The sequence below is a fragment of the Pteronotus mesoamericanus genome, unplaced genomic scaffold (genome assembly GCF_021234165.1).
Source record: "Pteronotus mesoamericanus isolate MK-2021 breed Mesoamerican mustached bat unplaced genomic scaffold, CSHL_Meso_final contig_182, whole genome shotgun sequence".
NCBI lineage: Eukaryota > Metazoa > Chordata > Mammalia > Chiroptera > Mormoopidae > Pteronotus > Pteronotus mesoamericanus.
The window spans coordinates 21,665,941-21,687,910 of NW_026555078.1; the positions used below are offsets into that span (position 1 = coordinate 21,665,941).

The following is a 21,970-nucleotide window of genomic DNA, read 5'->3' on the forward strand; positions in this document are numbered from 1 at the left end:
AGGCCAGGAGGGGATGGAAGAGGGTGAGCGGAACGGAGGGGGAGGACTGCCATTTTAACTAGGCGATGAGGGAAGTTATCCCTGAAAGGGTACATTTGAGCTAAGGCGTAAAGGAGGTGGGGAATCGAGTCCCCAGCTCTCAGGAAGAGCATTTGGCAGAGTCGTAAGCAAGGGCAACACCTGGAGGCAAGGGCAAGGCTGGCAAGTTCACAGCTCAGCAAGGAGGCCAGGTGGCCAGAGAGGGTGCGGTAGGACAGAGCTGAGGGTGTGTGCTTGCGGGGGAAGGGCAGACTTCAGGACTTTGGGTTTTGCTCTGAGTGATGCAGGAGCCCTGGCAGGGTCTTGAGCAGCAGAGTGACATGATCTGACTACATTTTGCAAGGATCCCGAATGTGACTCCCAAGGATTTCGTGTGCCACCCCCTCGCAAGGCGGCCTCTGACTCCCGAGTTTGGCTGGGGGTGGAGAGGCAGGGCACAGGAATGAGTTTCGGTTTGGGCATCTCCCTTCCTTCAACCAAGAAACAAAATGAAAGGCCAAACCCACCAGCAGCAGGAGTCTCCCAGTTCAAAACGATGGCTCGCTGAGACATTTCTTTGAATTTCTAAGAAGCAAAACCCTCTCCAGAACCAATCCTTGGTTCACCCTTCAAGTTCCCCCAACCACTGAGCCCTCGCTTCAGGGCTTCAGGCACAGTTTGAAGTCAGCTGTTTGATCTTTCACTTGTTTCCCTGTCAGTCCCCAGCCTGAAAAAAACAGAAAGAAAAAGAAAGAGAGAGAGAGAGAGAAAGAAAGAAAAGAGAGGAGAGGGAGAGGAGAGGGAGAGGAGAGGAAGGAAGGGAAAGAAAGAAGGGCAGAAGGAAGGAAGGGCCTCTGGATGCAAGAGAGACCGATAGCTTCTCTGTCTCCTAAGTCTATACAGGAAGTTGGCTTTGTCAAGCTCCCTGTAGGCTGAGATCGAGGACACAAAGGTCACGCAGGCCTAAACATATGAAAGGACATCAGAATGCAAGGATCATTGCACCCTAGTTCCCAAATATACTCCTCCAGATGCCTGTCTGGAAAGCGTTCCAAGAATAAGTTACAAGGGGAGGAAAAACCCCATGCCTGTTCCCACTCCAGCTGGTTTTGAGAAGGGGTCAGGACTATTTTAAGCCCCACTGCTCATCCGTGTCCCAATCAGGGAGAATGAAGAAGGGCCTGCTCCTCACTTCTCAGAAACACAGAATTTCACTTTGCTCACACCTCACTACACGTAAGTGGCACTGGTCAAGGCGCTCCACACACCCGTTAGACATGGAGTTTCCTGACTAGAATCTGGAAGGCAGCGTCCGCCTCAGTTTTCCCACCTGTCAAATGGGTGAGATACCATCAGCTCTATTTACTTCTAAAGAAACCTGTGTAGAATGAAAAAGCAAGCCGTGGGAAAGAGCTCTGCAAAGGGCCAGGTCCACTGCAAAAGCAAGAATCTGCCTCTGTATTTACAGGCCTCAAAAGTACCTGCCCACTTCTGGAGGCCAGCAGGATGCCCTGGAACGCTTCCCACCCTGCCCCGTGCCTGGGAGGCTGCCTAGGTAGGCTGCACCGCTGGGCTTCCTACCTGCAGGGCACAGGTTCAGCCAGCAGAGACGCCAGTGGGAGGTCAGACAGGGGAGAATAAGGGTGGGTGTGCCCCATCCCCACCCCCTCCATCTGGGAGCCACAGGCTGGCTGCAGGTGCCCTAGGACCACAGCTCCTGTAGGGTGGTGCTCCCTCCCCATCTTTTAGACCTAGGGGTAGTGACACCCAGCAGTCACCAGCCTCGCCCAATACAAGGCTGTTCCTGTGGTTCCCTCTATCTTGCCCACACTGTGTAAACAGGCCCTTTAATAAACCCCCTTAAATTATGCACATCAGTGTTCCACCTGTTTCTGGCCTTTCTCTAACCTGAACCTCCCCAGCAACCCTGGGAATTCACTGGCTCTTCCCTCTCCTCCCGGGGTTAGAGGCTCCGACAGCCTCAGAAGTCATGATAGGGGCCACCGGTACTGCATACTATGGTACTGCATTTTGACTCCTCGCCTCCCTCAGTGCGCATAACGGCCTCTTGAGGAAACAGAGCCTTTGGGAGACTTTAACTTGCCCAGGGCAGCTTGTAGGTGATAGGATTTCAACCCAAAATACCCAGTAACTAGTAACCCCAGGATACTAGTTAAATATAAGCAATGGGATCAGAGGGCCAGGATTTGTACCCAGGTCCTCTGACTCCATCACTTACATTTAACCAGTACCCTCTACTGAACACATTCCCAGACCTGGTAGGGAAGCAACCGGGTGTTTGAGCTCGGACCATGATTGAGCCTGTATGTTCTTCCACACACATGTGTAGCCATGTGGTCACAGGCTCCCCCTAACCACCTAGTTCTCTTTGTTTACTAGCTGTGTGGCTCTGGACGAACTACTTAACCTCTCTGTGCCACAGTGTCTTTATCACTTTAAAATGGAGATAGCAGTACTTACTTCAGGGGATCATTGTGAGGATGAAGTCCTTGGAACAGGGCCTTACACATAGAAAGTGCTCGATCAGAGTTAATTGATGTTGTTGTTGCCATTGTTATATTTCCCAACTTACCAAAATTCTCTCCCCCCCAGATGTCCATCTGGGCATCATACTTTCCCAAGTGGTTAAACCAGGACTTGTCAATCACAAAGATTCCTCCAGCGATGACAGGCGTCCTGGGAGCAAGGAGAGAGCAGAGGCGACCCATAAGCTTAAGACGCCGGAAGTCGCTCTGCACGGCCCCAGGAGCCCAGCCCACTTGCCCCAGAATCCCCTGCTCGCTGAGTCACCAGGGCAGGATGTCTGGCCAGCCCCCTGGCCTCTGTGCTCTCTGTCCCTGGGGCCCAGAACAGAGTCAGCACTTCGACTGGATGTCCTCAGGAGCCCCGGTGACTGAAATGGCTCCCCAGCAGCCGCCCAGGCCCCAGACCCAGGGAAAGCAGGGGTCTCTCCGGAGCTCACAGTAGCCCTGACCTTATGGGCTTGGTGGGGTCCGTCCGGGCAATCTTCTGCTCAAGAGGGATCTGCTCCCACTTGAAATGCAGGCTCCAGTCGAATCCTAAGGGACAGAACAGGGTAAGCACCCGGGTCAGGGCAGAGCCCATTGGTGGCTGTTGCCCCCTCAGAGCCTCCCTTAATCTGGGCCGAGTTCACAGAGGGTCCTGGGCAGTTCGTGCGGTCATTTCTTCATTCATAATGAGATGGGTCTCTGCCCCTGTAGAGTTCTAACGTGCTGGGTTAGACAGAAACTGCAGGATGGATCAGCGAACAGGTAATATGTCAGTCACGAGTGACAAGTGCTTACAAAGGAAAATACAGGAGAGATGCCCATGCTATTCTAGTAAGGGCACTCAGTAATTGCTTTCTGATGGAGTGACATTTGAATAGAGACCGGAATGAAGGACTGATCCATGCAGATACCTGGGGAGCGGGAACTCCAGGCAGGGGGACAGTAAGTGGAAAGGCCCTGAGGTGACTTCCCAAGGGAGAAATGTCTGGCTCCCTTCAGAACCCCACTCAACCCCAAGGTCTAATTAATGGTTATGTCCATTTATTGAAAATCCAGACCCCGAATACAAAATCCATTCTGCCCACCAGCTCCCAGCAATAGTCTCCAGAGCAGCCTGTTCGATAGAACTTTCTGCAGTGATGAGCATGTTCTGTATCTGCACCATCCGATATGGTAGACACCAGCCGTACGCGGCTACTGAGCACTTGAAATGTGACTAGGGCAATTAAGGAACTGGATTTTAAATTTCATTTAATTTTAACTAACATAAATTTAAATAGCCAAATGTGGCTTTTGTGTACTGTATTGGACAGTACAGCTCTAAAGTCTAGGCCAGAGCTGTTCAAAAGAAATAAAATCCAGGCCAGAAAGGCAAGGCACCTATGTAATTAAAATTTTTCTAGTAGCCATATCAAAAAGTAATAAGAGCATATGAAATTAATTTAAATAATACATTTTAAATAAGATATACCCAAAATACTATCATTTTAACTTGTAATCAATATAAAAAATTACTAATGAGATATCTTACATTCTTTCACACTGACTCTTCAAAACCTGGGGCGTATTTTACACTCACAGCACATCTCAATTCAGACTAGTCATATTTCAAGAGTGAAACAGCCAAACATGGCTATGGTCCCCGTAACACACAGCACACGTTCAGACCACTTCTAGGGGGTCCATGTCAGGAATTCACGCAAGGCTGAGGGTTCCCCTCCTGCACTCCCAAAACAGCTGTCATATCATGCCCTTCTGCCAGGATTTGGCCTTGGTCTCTGGGCTGGCAGCATTTGGGGAGGGTGTGTCAATGTTTGAGGGAGGAAAAGACCAGCTTGGCTCTGCACTGACCGTGCCAGGAGCCTGCAGATGCTGGCTCTGGCCCTTGGCCCCCGGCCCCAGGGCTCTCGCCAATCCCTTTTCATTTTCTGGAGGTAACGGTGTTGTGAGACCCTCTGGCACCGCTGGGAAGAAGGGCCCCAAGCCAGGGCTGTTGCCTGCCCTCACCTGCCTCCTTTCTGGTCTAGATCCCCTCCCTTGGTAGCAGGACCCACCTCCGCGAAGGTCAGCAGATGCAGCAAGGTAAGCAAAGTTATCCAGACTGATGACATCAATGATGGGGCTCACCACGCGGGTGTGGTCCTAAGAGAGAAAATGCGAGCTGGCGTGAGGCCAGGGACCCTGCGGAAAGGCCAGCTGCCTGTTCTGGGAGGAAGGTCTCTCTTGAGGCACAAGGCCATATACTCAAGCTTTTCCTGCAGGACAGTTTGGGCTCCTGGGAGCTGTGCAGCGTCATCACGTCCAAGTTCCTGGAAGGTCCCACCTGGGTCCCATGGGCACAGTGCTCTCCCAGCCACTCCCTCTTAGGTCATATTGAGCCCTGCTGGAATCTCACCTCCTCAGTGAAGCTCTCCCTGATTGCTTCAGGCTGAGGATCTCTTCTTCTTTTAAGCTGCTCTCAAAATTAGAGTCTATGCAGTTCCTGGGCCAGTGAATCATATGCTGCCTGCGGCAGTTCTTCGGTTGCTGGCTTGTTCTTTTATTCATTGTTGCTCCCTTTTGTACATGTTTGGGTTGGGTCTTCCCAATTGGGCCCCCAGAAGCTTGAGGGCAGGGTCCCTGCGTCCCCTTGTATAACCTGGGTGTCACTCCTTTCATGCCACATCCACTTCAAAGTCAGTCTCACTACTCCCTTCATCACCTCCAGGACACAAATCCACCTCTAAAACGTTGGTGGGTAATATCAATTTTACCAAAGTTGTTCTTTATTTGGGGGGTAGTGGTGGTGGTGAATTATGTCATATACTGCACGTGAAACTTAACTGTCCTCTATCAGCCCTCTGTGGAGGGACATGGGACAGAGCCTCTTCTTTCTCTCCTCACACTTTGCATTGACCCTCAAAATCCTCTTGTCTGCCACTTGGAACCTAGCTCTGCCCCTCGGCTCACGGCCCGCCTCAGGATGGCCCGGGGTGGCGGAGGATCAGGGAGACCATCCCTGGCTTCTCCGTGGGGGCCTCCCCCTGTCCTTCTTACAGACTGTTTTGTACTGAGATATAATTCACATTTTTATAGCAATTTTATTAGATATAACTGATGTACCATTAAATTAACCATTTTAAAGCGTGCATTTCAGTGGCTTTTAGTACAGTCACAAGGTTGTGCAACCACTATCTAATGCCTGGACTTCTTCATCACCCAAGAAGAGACCCTGTACCCATGAGCAGTCAGTCGCCATTACCCCCTCCCCTCCACCCCTGACAACCGCTGAACTACTTTCTATTCCTATGGATTTGCTTCTTCTGGACATTTCATATAAATGGAGTCATGCAGCGTGTGTTCTTTAGTGACTGGCTTCTTTTACTTAGAATACATTTAAAGTTCATCCACGCTGTAGTATGCATCAGCACTTCATTCCTTTTTATGGCTGAATAACATCCCACTGGATAATAAATGACATGTTGCTTAGCCATGCCTCAGTTGATGGGTAGTCGGGTTGTTTGCATGTTTCAGCTACTCTGAATAAGACTGCTCTGTACACTTGTGTACAAGCTTTTGTGTGGAGTATGTTTTCATTTCTCTTGGGATATGCCCAGCAGTGCAAGTGCTGGGCCATATGTTAACTCTACGTTTAAACTTTTGAGGAACTGCCAGACTGGTGTCCAAAGGGCTGCACCATTTGACATTCCCACCAGCAACGTGTGCAGGCTCCTATTTGTTCCCGTCCTCACCAGTGTTTGTTACTATCCATCTTTTTTATTACAGCCATCCTATTAGGTGTCTCGCTGTGGTTTGGACTTGCATTTCCCTAATGACTTAAAAATGTTGAGCATCTTTTCATGTGCTCGTTGGCCACCATGTATCTTCCTTGAAGAAATGTCCATTCAAATCCTGTGCTCATTTTTAAATTGGGATATTTGTCTTTTTATAGTGAGTTGTAATCACTTCATCCTTTCCTCCATCTGTGCCAAACCTCCCCATTCTAGAAAACAGCGGGCCCGTGGCAGGGCCTCCCTGCCCTCCTCTCTCCTTGAGAACATCGTCCTCTCCTCCCTCCTTCTCGAGCCCCCTAGCCTGACCCAAGCCAGCCCCACCCCCGCCCCGCCTCGGCACAGGACCCTGCCTCCCCCAGGAGTAAGACAACCCATTCACAGTAGTAGCTCTACATCTCGCCCAGGCTGTCATCCAATTTAATTCTCTCCGCAACCTAGAGGGACAAATATAATTATCCTCATTTTCAGATGAGAAGGCTCAATGAGGTGAAGTCACTCAAGAGGCAGCAGACCATGTGCGCTCCTACTCTGCCTCCCCAACTTCAAAGACAGTCCCTACGCCCTCATGCCAAGATCATGGCAGGCATGTCCGGAGACAACAGAGCTCCCCGGGGACAGGCAGACTCACCTCCTTCACCCGCTGCAGCATGGGCTGCAGCCACTCAGTGTTCACTTCACAGTGGCTGTCCAGAAAGGTGAGGACGGCCGCTGAGGCCACATCTGCCCCGCGAACTCGGGACCGGATCAGCCCTGCAGGGGACGTGGACAGGTTGGTGTGAGCCGATTGGCTGCCCAGCCATCCCCACAAAGTCTCTGGGCTCTCTGCCCCTTCTGGAGCTGAGGTTTCCTGTGAGTTACTGTGCCTGCACTTTACTTTGTATTTGTTTGTTTCGTCCCTCTCTTTGTCTCTCTCATCCATCCATCAACCACCATGACTCCAAGATCATTCTCAGAATGCCCTCCGTGTGCCAGGCACTGTTCTGGGCTCTGGGGACACACTGGTGAACAGTGGGAGTTAAGTAAATGGAAATTGCCAATGAAGTGTGGTTTGACAGCAAAGGAGAGCCAGAAACCAAAAGCCTCCGCTGCCCCGACCCTGTGGGAACCTCAGCGTGGTCCCCGGCAGCTGCACCACCACAGGTGACAAGGAGAGAGTCTTCTGGACTAGGACAGGCTGGAGTTAGTATGCCAGCGTCTATGTTCGCCCTAAGCATGTTATTTAACCTCTCTGAGCCTCAGCTTTCTTACCTTGAGATTCAGAGAAAGAGCGATCCCTGCCTGTTGGGGAGAGCACGGGGTGGCGCCCAGGAAGCCTCCGTGGGCTGGGCTCTGCTCTGCTTCCACCCCCATCCCCCCAGACTCACCACAGTGCAGGACAGTCAAACAATGGCCTTGCATTGGTAGCTCCCCGGGCAGGGCTGGGGAATTACCTGGTCAGGAGAGAGGAGGCCCAGCTGGCCCTGCCCCTGACAGAGCGGCCACGGGCGCCCTGTGGGCTGTAGGGACTGAAGGGCCTCAGTCTAAGAATTTGAAACACGAGTTGCTTCTTGGAGAGATTTCCCTGATCACCCCTCTGCCTGGCACTCTGCCTCTATCCATCTGATTGTTCTTCCATCTCTCCGCAAGTCCATCTGTCCCATCTTTTCATTCAATAGGTTGCTATAAAGCACCTAATTTAAACCTCCTTAATTTCATTGCATAAATGTACATCTGTTAGGCAAAACCCCAGGGAATAGCACATTCCCAGACCTACAGGCGCCTGCAACCCTGTACAGTGAGTCTTCACTTAACGCCATAGGTAGGTTCTATGACTTTAAATGAACTGACATATAACAAGGCCAGTTTTTACCATAGGCTAATTAATAGATGCAAGAGTTAAGTTCCTACAGCATCTCATCAACGTTATAATGAAACCACATTATTCAAGGACCTGTCATACTTAGAGATTTCTCTCTGGCCTTTTCTATTCCAGTAAGAAGGTTGCCCCAGCCTGGCTGGTCTTTATTAAATCCGCCCATCACATACATATCTCTCTCTGTCTCTCTCTCTCTCTCTGTCTCGCACACCCACACACACCCCTTCAGTGGCTCCCTGCTACCTGCCTTATCAAGTCTAAATGCCTTTTTCTAGCTTAAAGGCCTCTGTCACCTACTCCGATTCCCCCAGCTGACCAGGCCCAGACTCCCCTGGGAAGGGAGAATAAAAAGGTGGTGAAGAGGCTGGGCTCTGCGGTGAGCCCCTCCCCAGGTTGGAATCCTGGCTCCTTTCCACCTCCCCACCCTGGGAAATTTCAGAACCTCCTTAAACCCAAGTCTCCTTATCTATTGTGAGGACTGACTGAGAAAGCAGAGAAAGTGAACGCCGCCGTACAGGATGCGCACCGGGGAGGAGGGCTGTGAGGAGTCCCTGTGTGCCCACGCCTGCCCGGAGCCTTCGCGTGGAGTCCCCGAGCCGGGAATGCTCCGCTCGCTCCGTGGTCTCACAGCCCTCCCGCCCGCGGCACCAGCGAAGGCCCACTCCCCCGATCACTCCCTGATCCCTCTGTCTCCTCCAGCACCCTCTCCTCCCATCTCCATTCCTCCACATAACAGAACATGTTTTACACTTCTTTTGTGTCCCCTGGAGTACCGAGCACAATCCTGTACTGTCATCCGTGCACCAAACACCTCTTGGTTACACCTGCTTTATGCTGCCCTTTGGTTATTCCAAAGCATTTCCATACAGCCCATCTCATTTCACCCTTACAGTAACTGGGCAAGGCAGAGAGGGGACCATTATTATCCTCATTTCTCAGCAGAGCAACTTGCCCACAGCCACGCTGGGGTAGGGGCTGACCTGGGATAGCAGGAGGGTCTTTCTACAGACTTCGGTTCTTGCTGCAGGAACCTGGGAGGACCATGCTGCTTTGTATGGCATGGTGCCCAAGGGGCGTGGGAAGGTGCGGGGGTTGAGGCCAAAATGGGTCTGCGGTGGCGCCCAGGGGTCCAAGCGCTTACCTTCTCGCCGGTCGTTGCGCAGGCACTTGACCTTAGGGATCCTGGTCAGAAGCAGGCAGTCTTCAGCTGAAGGCAAAAAGAAGGAAACACACTCAGATATGGGCATCAGACCCTAAGAGGTTTGGCCAGTGTTAGAACTGCCATATCAGATCCAGGACATGCGCTGAGAATGGGGAGGCATGGAAGTGCCTGTCACCTCTAGTGGCCAAAGGATTGCCCTGGGTCCCCCACTCCCAGGTCAGACTAAGGACTGCCTGTACTTATGGCATTACCCCCAGGGGCGCCAGAGAGCACCAACACGTCACCAGTCTAATATCCGTGGAGCTAGATTGAAGGGACTGTCTTCTCCCCGAGACAGCTGTAATAAGAAAGCATGCTGCTGATGTTGTTTCAAATTTTAAAAAATGTCTCTCATTGGTGTCCCATTAAAGCAACATCACTCTCTCCTCCTTTAGCACCAAAAAGCAGCACCAGGGAGGGCCCTAGAAAAGAGTGAAAATGCCAGTGGGGAGCAGAGGCCAGCCTGTGACGAAGGCTGGGACAACTTCTTGCCTCAGCACTGCGGGACATGGGTTTTCGGAGGGGTGCAACAAAAGGCGTGTACTTACGATCTGAACTGAAGTCATCCACTAAAATGATCTCCTGGATCAGGTTGGCAGGAGTTCGGTTCAGGACGCTGGAGCAGTGATGGGGACAGAGAAGCCCGGATTTAGGGGCCACCTCCTGTTTGCCTCTCCCTGCCCTGGGGCTCCCCCACCACCCAGCTCAGGGGCCAGCACACTGGCTATGGGCAGCTACTTGCAAACTTCTGGGCCCTGATCCGTGGGGGAGGAGCACTGTGTTCCTCAGCCTCTTCCAAGGACCCGGCTGACCCTGTTGCCTAGAAGGCTAGTTGGGCTCATTTGGGCCTCGTGAGTCAGAAGATGTGTTCTCAGGAAGCCCCCTGATGCTTCATCTCCCACCATCCCTCATCTTCCACTACTCTCTGGAAAAGGAAACTCGAGCCTCTTTAATCCCTGGAATATCACCGGGCACGCCTTTCTGAGTCCTATTCTCATCTAAGTTCATTAAAGAAACAGGTGAGTAGGAGTTAAATTTAACCACAGGGCCAAGCTTAGGAGGGTGGAAAGGACCCTTCTCTCAAAATCACTGACAGGTGCCTAAGGAGCTGGCGTCATCCGCCTGAGGCCTCACGCCCATGCCAGCCTCTCTCGGTTCCTGTCCCCTGCATTTCTGCCCTCCTCCCAAGCACATGACCTTGTGTTGGGCTGTGCACTTCACTAACAGTAGGACTTCTGGGGTCTCCCGGAGCCTGATTCACCAGCCCCAGCTTCTCAGAAGGCAGGACTCCCCCTCCCAGGGCCTGCCTGGCTGCAGCACCTGATCTCAATGTCCTCCCCAGCCAGGTGCCCAGCAGGTCACCCTGAGGCCTTGGGGAGCAGCATGTTGAGGTGAGGGTCCCAGGGCGAGGCTTACCTCTTCACCGTGCGCAGGAGGGTCGATCGGGCTTCATTGTGGAAGGTGATGATGACACTGGTGGCCGGCAGGTCCGCGGAGTAGGACAAGGACGGACAGCTGAGAAGGGAGCAGAGAGGTCAGAGGGCGGCTGTGGGAGTGTCCTCAGGGCAGGCTGTGAGGCTTCTCTTTGTCCAGCCTGCTGCCCCCCAGAATGCCTCTGTGGGACAGAGAAATAGAGCCTGAAGCCAGGATGTGGGCCTTGCCCTCCATACCAGTGCTCCACCCACTCAGGCCACCCAGCTGGGGGACCTTCCCAGGCCAAGAAGCTCTTTACCAAAGTCCTCAAGCCCGGGGGTCCCCACGGTTCCTGAGGCATTTAGGAAGGCTCTGACCACGTGCGGGCACCACACCGGGCCCAGGGCCTGGACCCACAAACAGAGCTCCCTGCTGGATGGAGCAGCCAAGAGACAAAATGGGGTGGGGTGGGGTGGGGTGGCGAGAAACAGCCTCTGTTTTGTCTCTGACACCCCGCAGCTCTTCCTTCTTCTTCCTTCTCGCCCCCTGCCTTCACCTGGGGACATCTGGTATGATCTGGAGAGGAGTCGCCCTCATCCTGGGGCCCATGAATTCCTCCCTTTCACTGGGCACACTAACAGCTGGCTGTTGGCACCAAGCAGGGGAGCGGCCTCCCTGGAGCTCCTGGAGGACACCAGCCTCTAAGACAGCAGAGGCATTTCCTGCCAGCCCCCTCTCTCCCCTGCAGCTCTGGGCTCACCACCTCCAGACACCAGACTTGGCTCACCAACCCCCACCCCCTGCCCCCGCCTCAAGAAAGGGAAGGGAAACACTCCACTCTGGCCAGCCTTCATCCGTCTTTCTGCGAAGGCGTTATTCACACTCCTGGGGCCGGCGGGCAGGCAGCTGCCGCGCTGGTTCTCATGGCAATCTCCTTTATTACAATTGCTCTCTGACTATTCCGGCAGTGACTGTTTTTTCATTACAGCATCCATTCCACTGACAGCAGCTTACAGCTGAATTCCCAGGCCCAATTCTTGCCCTGCCGAGCAGACCAGGTCAGACAGGCAGGGGAGGAGGGCCACCAGACTGGAGCCCCCCTGGGAGGAATCCAAAGAGGCTTCAGAATAATTTTCCTTGAGAGGGGGTGAGGGGCAGGGAAATTCACCTCTGCTGGGCTTCCCGAGTGCCCATCCTCCCAGAGCCATGCTGATGTGTAGTGGGGTGGCGGGTGGGTGGGCTTGGCCTGATGAGGTGAGGAATGCGGGGAGCAGCAGCCACCTCCTGGGCGCCCAGCTGCCCAGCATGGACCTCTAGGGCCCCCGGGTCTCTGGCCTTGAACTCCAACCATCTTGTGCCCATGGAAGGAATCTGGATTGTGATGCTCATTCTCTGCCTGCGGCAGCCGTACCCTATCTGGAGGGTAGGCTCGACCTCCTCTCAGCCACCCCCTCCCACTCCCTCCACCCTGCACTTCTCTGGGACTTATATCTATGGTGATGGGGGGATTTACCCAGCAGCTCCCAGGAGCCAAGAGCCTCTGAAGAGGTTTGTCCCATGCCTGTGTTTTGAGTTTGGGGTTATGGAGCTGTTAGGTCTGTTTTGTGTGGTTTAGGTCTCTCTGCTCCCCGTTGGGGGAGCGCTCCCTAGACTGAGGGCGGACCTGGGATCTAGCCTGGAGTCCAGCAGAGGCAGCAGCCTGGAGAGCCAAGGGGAAGAGAGTGGCTCAGGCCAGCACGCCTGGCTCCACCATGGGAGGTCCTGCCACCAAAGCCAGCACCTCCTTTGATCCCCCTATGCACATGCACACACCCTCGGACATACACACATGCACACACATGCCCTGGGTCCGCCTCGGGCTCCTGAGAGGGCTCTGGGCAGGAGGGAAGGCCTAACTCACCAACCCGCCACTGCCTTGGATTCGAAGTCTCATTTTAAAATGCATGGGTTGCCAAGAGCAATTCCCCCTTTAAGTTCCCCAGTGAACCCCTGAGAAGGTTCCGAGTGGGGCAGGGAGGACAGAGGTGCCGCAGGCTAGCTCTTAATTCACTGCTGTGGGTCAGCGGGCCTGCCAGGCCCTGGGCTCTAGGTCGGCCACGGTCAGGACAGCCCATAAAAGGTCTCCAAGTGGATCTGCGTGAACACAAGCTTGCAGGCCCTGCCACGCAGGCAGAGGAGAGTGGGGATGGCCCCAGGACTGACTGAGAAAGACTTCCCGGGGTCTGAACTAGCCTTTAGACCTGGGTGGGAAGCTTCCTGAGGGGCAGGATTGCCCTACTTGGGAGAATGAATTGTTCCTGGAGGCCAATAGTGCTGGGGTTAACAGGGAGGACGGTCTGGGGCTCCCCTGCCTCTGCGTCCTTCCCACCCTGCATAGGCTGCCAAGCCCACCGGACTTCAGGCGCACCTCCACGAGTGACAAGGAAGGTGCTAAAAGCAGGTCCCCTTTTTCACCCTTATCTCACGTATGTCTTTTGTTCTGCCAAGTAGCTGCTTTGGAAGAGAAGCAATGGACCTGAGTCTTTCTCCCCTATCCTCCCACCAGGACCAACGTGGCTCTGGGTTCATAAGCTGGGCCCAACGCAGCCCACGCCGGCCATTCAAAGCTGCAGGCACATGGGTGGCTCAGCTCCAACAGCTCCTTGCTGTTCTGTTAGGTCGATCAGAGCGGAGGAGGCCCCCTAACCAGCCTGGGTTGGCAAGGGACCCTTCCCGGAGGAGAGGACGCTGAGGGGAGCCTTGAAAGTGTGCGTGTACGTGCGGGGGTTCAGGAGAGGAAACTGTGTAAAGACGAGGAGGAGGCAGGAGAAGCACAGGACTGGGGAGCAGTAAGTCCTAGGTGAAGCGGTACACAGGGCCCAAGCGGGGGAGGGGAGGCTGCCACTCCAGGGTAAGGAGCTCAGACCATTTCAGAAGTGAGGGCAGGAAGAAGAGAGACCGAAGGTGGCAACTCATGAGAGTTAGACAGGACACAACAAGGGCCTGAACCAAGAGGGGGCTGATGACTTGCCCAAGGCCGGTCATTCACACTGAGCAGAGTCAGAGCTGGGATTAGCGTGGAAGGCGCCCTTGGTTCTGGGCTACAGCCTCCCCCAGCTACCACCCTGAGAGAACTAAAGACAAGACTGGGAAGTGTGTCTGGGAGTTTCAAGGAAGTGAGGGCAGTGGGGCCGGAAGAGTGGAAGGAAAGGGGTGTTAATGGGGCATGCATGGCCCCACGGTCTGCACAGTGTGGGCAGGGCTGGCGGCCCCTCTTCAAGTCAGGCACCACCAGCCGGGCACCAAGGATGACCTGGTTTGCCCACTCCCTTGGAGCTCCTAGTGGTCCCCTGGCAGGTCACTCTCACTGGGACTTCAGACAGAGGTGCTGAGGGGCCTCCCTGGTCCCAGCTGGGAAGTTCTCTTTTGTCAACTGAAATAAACAGGTCTCAGGTAAACAACTGAGGGTGAGGGTTTGAAGGTCTCAAAAAGTAGACTGAGTCTGAGGAAATTGTCCTCATTCCTTAAATCCACGTGACTGGAAAAAAAAAAAAACCCAAGCTCACTGGGGTTGGCCCTTCCCCCCACCATTCTTTCTCCATTGGCACAATGGAGGCCACACCTGTAGTGGCGGGTGTCCCGGATGGGCCGGTCTGAGCTCAGTTTGTCGCTCTCCAGCTGGTTGAAGGCGTGCTGCCTGTAGGGGTCCTCTCCGGCCTTCAGCTGCTTGGCCGCCAAGTACGCCTTCTCATCAAAGCCTCTGGAGGGTGTTCCTGTCACCTGAGACAAAGGTCAGCATCAGAGGGGCCCAGGATAAAGTGGCCACTGTGTGGTTAGCACTTACTACCAGACAGGAGCCAACTGCAAGACCTCATTTGACCCTGACCCCAACTCTGGGAGCATATCATTATCCACCGCCCCCCACCCCGGTACAGATGAGGAGACTGAGGCTCAAGAAATCAAAAACAGTATCAGCATATGTGTGGCAGGGAATATGTGGGAATCTTTGTACTTTCTGCTCAATTTTGGAAACCTAAAACTGCTCTAAAACAACAGAAAGCCCATTTTTTTAAAAAGACCAAGGTCAGAGCTAGTAAGTCACAGGTTCTGAATTCAAACCAGTCGTTTTAACTCTGAAACCCAAATCATCGAGCACTTCTGTGTGCTGGCTATGGAGAAGGTGACTCTAGAGCACACCAGACCCTCAAGATGCAGTGTCCTGAAGAAATCGCCAAGGAGGTTGGAAGGTACCAAGCTACCAGAAGATTGACAGTCTCTTAGGGGTCAACTTGGGCCTGACACTGGGTCAGGTGTGATCAGTAAAACACCCAGGGCTTAGACCAGCTGCTACACAGAGAACTACCTGTGAGAACAAGCAGGTTCTCAGAGGCTTATGCCAGAAGTGCCAGGAGTCAAGTGCACAGACAATGATGCATCTTCTCAGGGACCTGTGCTTGCTGCCCAAATAGCCTCGTGTCAGACCTACTGGGTCCACGGGTGCTAAGTGCTGGGGAGTAATGGATGACAGCTGCCATGGCTCAGCCTCCCCGCTCTTAGCCACACCCTACTTTGCGGTCCCAAAGTCCCCCCATGAAAGACACGGGAAGAACACATCTGAGATGAATGAATGGATCCCGACATCTCATCCTTTGAACCTAACTGCTGGCCAGACATTCCCCAGAATGCCTTGAAATATCATCAGCTGTGAGTGCTTCCTGACTCCAACTCTTCCACGTGACCAGCAGTCTGGGGTAGAGCTGTGGGCACACAGAGGTGGCAGGAAGACGGATGAGAACTGTCCATGCACAGAGCCCCTGCAAGAGGGCTCTGTCACAGGCGTGGTCCCGAGAGAGGTGGTCCCAGGAAGGCCGCTGGGCCTGCGGGACAGAAAACCAATGTGTTGGGTGAGGCTGGGGAGCATCCGCCAGCAGCCCAGAGCCTCCGTGGTCCCTGGAGAGCATAGCCCCCAGCCTCACCAGACAGGAACTCAGGAGGCTCCAGGGAGCACTGCTCTCCTTAAAGGGTGCCGCTCCGGAGTGTTCCGCCTCCATTTGTACCCTGTGCTTGGAGCCAGTCCCTGAGCTCCCGAGGTCAGAACCACCAAGGGAGATTTCCTGGTGTTGCCACTGGGCCAAGCCAGCCCCGTGCTACACGCAGATGTTTGTGGCCTCTATGCTCAGGGTGGTGACAATGGTTCGAGCTGCCACACTGTGATATTCTGAGTTGGTGCCATGCCAAGGGCTGGACAGATGTAGCAGAGCTCCCATGGGCTCAAAATCCATTTCAGGAAAGACTGAAGGAGGGAAGGAGGGAGGGCAGGAGAATATTCTGATGTGACCTGTGAACAGCTGGAAGGTCCTAGGCTGTCCTACTTTAAGAGTGAGAATGAGAGACCCTGTGTGCCCTTCCCTCTGGGAAAAGAACAGGTGTCAACCCTTCCCCTTGTCCTTCCAGCCCAGGGTTAGGGAGATGGAGAGCAGCCTCCAGCTGATGGCTGAGGAGCTAAAATAAAAGAAAAACTGCAGAAGCTCCCACAGGGAGAGTATGCCGCTTAATTACCCTTCAACTGTGGGGAATAACATCTATTTATTTAGGACTTAAGGTCACTCTGTGACCTCACACTCACCCATCGCCCAATAAACACTGACAGAGAGCCACCCATTCCCTGTGCCCTGGGGCAAGCTCCTGGGGGTTCCTGTGCACCAGAGCATTCATTCATTTGCTTACAAATGCTTGAATTCACTCACTCATTCATCCTTCCACCCATTCATTCAACAAAGCTCTGCTGAGCACCATCCACGAGTCAGGGAGCGGAAGGAAGGTTTCTGAAACGGTTCCCTGGTGCCCAGCCTGCTGCCTTCCTGCACCTCCTTCAAAGCTTCCTCAGGGCCACGGAAAACGTTGTGGAAGGGCGCCTGCTCCGGCCAAGGTGCTTTAGAGAAGTTCCTCTTAGAGCCTCAGGACTGAGCTCAACATCCCAAAGATGATGTCAGGAAACATCTGCTGCTCCCGCCCACCGGCCCACAGCCCTGGAAGGTCCAACCCTCCTCCAAGGTTAGGCCCGTCACCGGGGAGACAGCCTGTGAAGAAGGGTGCCACGGGAACACCAGGCCCACCTCCTCCCAGAGCTGTGTTCACATTGACCCAGCAGTCCCTGGGGTTTGGAGCGGAAACATCGTTTGGCCCTGTGCCAGCCAAGTAGAAGGAATACTGAGGAAGGACGGATGTGGCCTCCGCAGGGCTGTCACCTCTCCAGCCAAGCGCCTCCTGGCCTCACGCCAGTCACCGCCCAGTGCTCTTCTTCCTGGGGTATCTGGTCCCAGTTCCCACGCCCGTACTGCAGCTCATTTCCTTCCAGCTCTCCAACTCGCCTTTCCCTTTGGCCCTGTTCTTTGATCTAGAGACTGCCAGGCCGTTGAATGTCCCACAGGTACCTCTAACTCAACACCTCAAAACGAATTCCTCACTGGTCTCCACAGCAGCTGCTTCTCCTGCACTGCCCATTGCAGAGATGGGCAGTCCCATCCTCTGGGTCCTCCAAGCCACCAGCCCAGGGGTTGACCTCCCCATGCTGCACAGCCTGATTTAGACCCCTGCCCTGGGTATCCACAAGTAGTGTCCTATGGGCATTAGTATTAAAAATAGTGACTGGAAGTCTCGCATGTGCAGATGCTGTGCAAGAGGCCATGAAGACAGAAATAAACACAAAGCAGTATGGTCCTCAGAAGAGGAATCTAGAAATCTGGCCCCTTTCCTCTGCTGTTCCATGTAAGGTGGGCCATGGAGGATAACAAAGAAACCCCCCCGTCCCCAACCTCGGGGCACAGGTAGCTGGAGAGCCAGCCACGGAAGCACACCCCACCCCAACCGCAGCTGGGGCAGGAGTGTGGAAAGGGCACAGGTGCCATGGACGGGGTACCCGTGAATGCTGTTCCCCTTCTCCCCATCCTAAAGGCTATCCTCCGTTCCCGCCCACGAGGCTTACTTAGCATATCAGCATGGGAGGGGTAGATGCATCCTTTGGCTCTAGGCTGTGGGACCACGAGGAGCTATATGTGGATCGGCCCAGAAGCCCTGAGGTCCTGGGCTTGGAGCCACTGAGGGGATTTGCACTGCTGCCCATTCTGCGGGGGGTGAGGGCACTTGAGGCTGTGGAGTTTTCATATCACATGGTGCTGACATCTACATTTACTTCTCTTTCTTTTCCACTAGATGGTGGGCTCCTCATTTTTGAGCTCCCAGCACCTGGCATTACAGTAGGTATTGAGGAGGAGTTTGCTGAATAAAGGAATGAATGAGCGAGTGAGTAAATGAATGAATGAATGAATACCTAAATATTGTCTCTGGCTCTCAACTTACTGATTATGGATTAAGGAGAAAACAAATTGGAGCCTCTGCCACTGCGCGTGACTTTCCATGGCTTTCACGGTCCCACAGGGTACAAGCCCTGGAGCCCGCAGTGGACTCATAGTCAATACCCTGTTACCCAGCTGGACTCAGCTTGTCCCCTCCCTGATTCTGCTCCAGCAACACTCACTGCCTTATATTCCTTGAGCTGGCTGGCACCCTGCTCCTTAGCCCTTTTGCTCCTTCTGCCTTCTCTCTGGAAGGCTCTTCTCCCAGATGTCTGCATGGCTCCCTCCTCACCCCCTGCAGGGTTCTGCTCAAATGTGGTGTCCTCTGTGGTGCCTTCCCCACCACCGTCTGTGACCCCAGCCCCACCCTCAAATTCCCTATCCTCCTGTCCTGCTTTGTCTTTCCTCATAGAGCACTGTGCACCATTGTAGTGTATTTTGCTTATTTATCTTTTTTATTGTTTCTTCCCTTAAGAGTATAAGCTTCACCAGGACATTAATTATCTATTCCGTTCAATGCTGGATCCCAAAGATCAGAACAGTGCTTGAGTGATCATGGGATGCAGAAACAATGGCTAATGAATACATGAATGATGAGCCATCCTGACCTCAAGCATCCTGCGCACCAGTTCCCCACACACACTCTTGGCTAACACACCACTTGGGACTGAGGTGGACCAAGGAGATGGCAAAGTAGGTTTTGCCTGCTTTGGGATCTTCTTGACCACTCACATGCTCCTGGCAGGGCTGTCAATCACTGTCCCCTGTCCAACCAACACCTTGATCACAACCACAGGGGTGGGCACAAGACCCAGGCTAGGCTAATCCTGTCACTGCACCCCCCCCCCCCGCCCCCGCCAACACAGGGACTGGTTCAGGAATGGTCCCTTGACTCACTCTAAGCCAATCAGAATCGTCCCGGAGACTTTCCTATAAGGTGAGCTCTTTTTGTCAGTGCTGCTAAGTTTGACAGGCAAGGATCTTTTTTCCAGTTGCATGGAGAAAGCTTGTCTCTGTAATGTACAGTGTGGTGGCTATAGTTGACAATATTATATTGTACAATATATGTAAAATTTGCTAACAGTAGATCTTAAAAGCTCTCATTATAAGAAAAAACTTTGTAACTATGTGTGGTGATGGATATTAATTAGGCTTATTGTGGTGATCATTATGTAAAATATATAAATATTAAATCATCGTCATATATCTGAAACTAACATAATGTTGTATGTCTATTATATCTCAATTAAAAAAATTAGAAAAATATTGCCTGGAGAATGAAACCAAGAAGAAACAATCAGAGCCAAGAGATGGAAAGAAAGAGCTCTAATGATACTGTTTTGGGTCCCTTGAGTCAGTCATACCTATTCCAAATTTCCTTTACCTATCTATCTATCTATCTATCTTTCTATATCTATTTTCTTAAACTAGTTTAAGTTGAGTGTTCTTGTCTAATGACCAGAAGTTCAGAAATGTCAGTCCTCAGTCCCTTCAATGAATAGAAAACCATTCTCAAAAAGTAAGAAACAAAATGAGCTCCCAATCACAGTGACATGGTATAAGTGGCAGCCATTCATTCCAAGATACCAGGCTAGTCTCTGGCATCTGGCCCAGTGACTGGGGCCCAGAGACAGGTGGGGCATTCCCAGCTGGCAGGTCTGTGGTCAGGCTTTGACTTGGGGGAGGGAGGGGGTTTCCATCTGGACCATGGCTTAAGAGGCCCTTGATCTTCTGTGGCGGGGAACAAGGCAGGGGAGCCAATGAGTGAAAACCTGATGAAACTCCCACTGCCCTCCAGCCTCTTGCTGAGCATTCCTGGCTGACATTTAGGCAGCTGCCTCCTCTACAGTCTTTGTTCTTTCGGGAAGTGCCAAAGCCAGCGCTTCCCCGTGCAATAAGGTCAATCACATCTGAAATGGTTTAAGCTGAAATAATGGCTGCTCTATAAAATGGGAAGAACTGAATTATTTTTCATCTTGGAGAGTTTTATTTTCAGTCCATCACTTTAATTAAACTTTGAAATTTGCCTGACTTGCTTGACTTCTTTTTTCCTAGCTAGATCTGCATATTTTTTCCTGACTTCTAAATTTAGAAAACAAACAGCAAAGTGGAAGGTTTAAAATGAGAAAGGAAAATATTTTCCATGTCATGTTCATCAAAAACCGTTCGACCCAAATCCGCAAGCCTTGTAAACTTTCTTTTAAAACATACACGTACCCCTCAATTTTAGGCTTAAACAACTCAGACTCCTTTTAAATAACTGCTGTCCAATTTCCTTTTACTGCCAGTAAAACAGGTACCTGCTGGGTTTGCCTTTCGCTAAATTTCAATGGAACTGCAAATAAAAAGGCTCTGGTCCTATTTTATGGATGCCTCCTGACTTTTTTTGAGTCTGCTTTAAACCCAAAACACCTGGTGAACAAAATGTGATTCCCTACCACTCCCCTGGGAACAAAATCTCATCTGATGCCGTGTCCCAGGTTGAAAGACTGCCATTCATTACAAGTGCTGGGAAACTAAGCACATGATTCACCATCTCCCTGAGCACAAAGTCTCAGGTTCCACCTCTCCCTAATGAACACGCAGGTCTCCTGGGCCTCCCCATGAGTCAATGGGCTCTGGGGAAGTAGCCAACCCCACCAGCCAGCCCATGTTCCTCCCAGCCACATGTTGGGGGGCGGCACAGGGCCCGGAAGCTCAGCTTGGGTACAGGGGAAACTCACTTAGGGTGTCAAGGGTGCCTGGAGGACCTGTCCCAGACATGCCCCCATCTTCCTCTTCACAGTGCCTCCAAGGCAGTTATTATAGGGGTCACCAGCCTGGGCTTTGAAACCTGAAAGCACGGGGAGAGAATGCCAATGCTCGCTGCTTTCTTACCCTTTCTGAGCATCTGGGCTTCTTCACCTGGAAAAATGGGGATTCTTGGGAAGATTAAAGGAGACAATGTAGATAATGTGCTTGGCACAGTATCTGGCACATAAATTGTAATTGTTCATTTTTTCTTTTGTGTTGAATTTATTGGGGTCACATCGGTTAATAAATTTATATAGGTTTCGGGTACACAATTCTGTAATATATCACCTGTATATTATATTGTGTGTTCAATGCCCCAAGTCAAGTCTCCTTCCATCAACATTTATCCCTTCTTTATCTTCTTCTCCCTCCCCCTACCCCTTTTTAGTTATTATTAGCTCGCCTGCCTTTTGCCAGTGGTTCTCCATCTTGGCCACACATTAGAATCATCTTGGAAGACTTTTAAAATCCTGATGTCCAGGCCTTTCCCAAAACCGATTAAATCAGAATCTCGGGAGGTGGGACACAAGCCCCAGGGGTTCTGAAAGCTCCCCAGGAGGTCCCAGCATGCTCCCAAGGCTGAGCTGCTGCTTTATACAGATGCACCATGGTGAGCAGCTGCCTGTCATGGGCTGGTGAAATCGCAGGACAAGAGCTACGAGGGGCCTTAGTCATTAGCCACCCCTGGTTTCCTTCCCTAGGACCCTCACCGTGAGTCTGGTGTCTGGCCTCTATCTGTACCAACCAGGGGCTTCACCATTCACAGAGCCAACTGCAAGGCAGCTAGTTTCCATGGTTGCTATGGAAACCACCACCATGTACCACCTGTTCCCACAGGCCCAGGGAGGCTCTAGTTCAATTACATACTCAGGGGTACAGGGTAGGAGCTGTCTGGGAAGCTCACCTTGGGCTTCCAGTTACATTTCCCACAATGATTTGACTTTTCCAGGACTGCTGATCACTGCATAGTTTCATGGCACAAGTAGTCTCACCAGGAAGAGCGGAATACCTTGCCCCATTCACGTAGGGGTTCAGCCAAACAGGGTTCTCTA

General features: G+C 52.5%; 1 protein-coding gene across 1 annotated transcript in view; it reads right to left on the reverse strand.

The window, feature by feature from the left end:
• Window positions 1–21,970, reverse strand: part of GALNT16 (polypeptide N-acetylgalactosaminyltransferase 16) — a 78,896-nt gene that overhangs the window by 14,958 nt on the left and 41,968 nt on the right. Inside the window, exons 3-10 of the mRNA XM_054567372.1 lie at window positions 14,393–14,550; window positions 10,795–10,893; window positions 9,927–9,994; window positions 9,319–9,384; window positions 6,951–7,072; window positions 4,604–4,691; window positions 3,014–3,098; window positions 2,612–2,715 (exon numbers count right to left, since the gene is read on the reverse strand). Of these exons, the coding sequence (XP_054423347.1) occupies window positions 2,612–2,715; window positions 3,014–3,098; window positions 4,604–4,691; window positions 6,951–7,072; window positions 9,319–9,384; window positions 9,927–9,994; window positions 10,795–10,893; window positions 14,393–14,550 (790 nt within the window). The remainder of the gene's footprint in view (window positions 1–2,611; window positions 2,716–3,013; window positions 3,099–4,603; window positions 4,692–6,950; window positions 7,073–9,318; window positions 9,385–9,926; window positions 9,995–10,794; window positions 10,894–14,392; window positions 14,551–21,970) is intronic.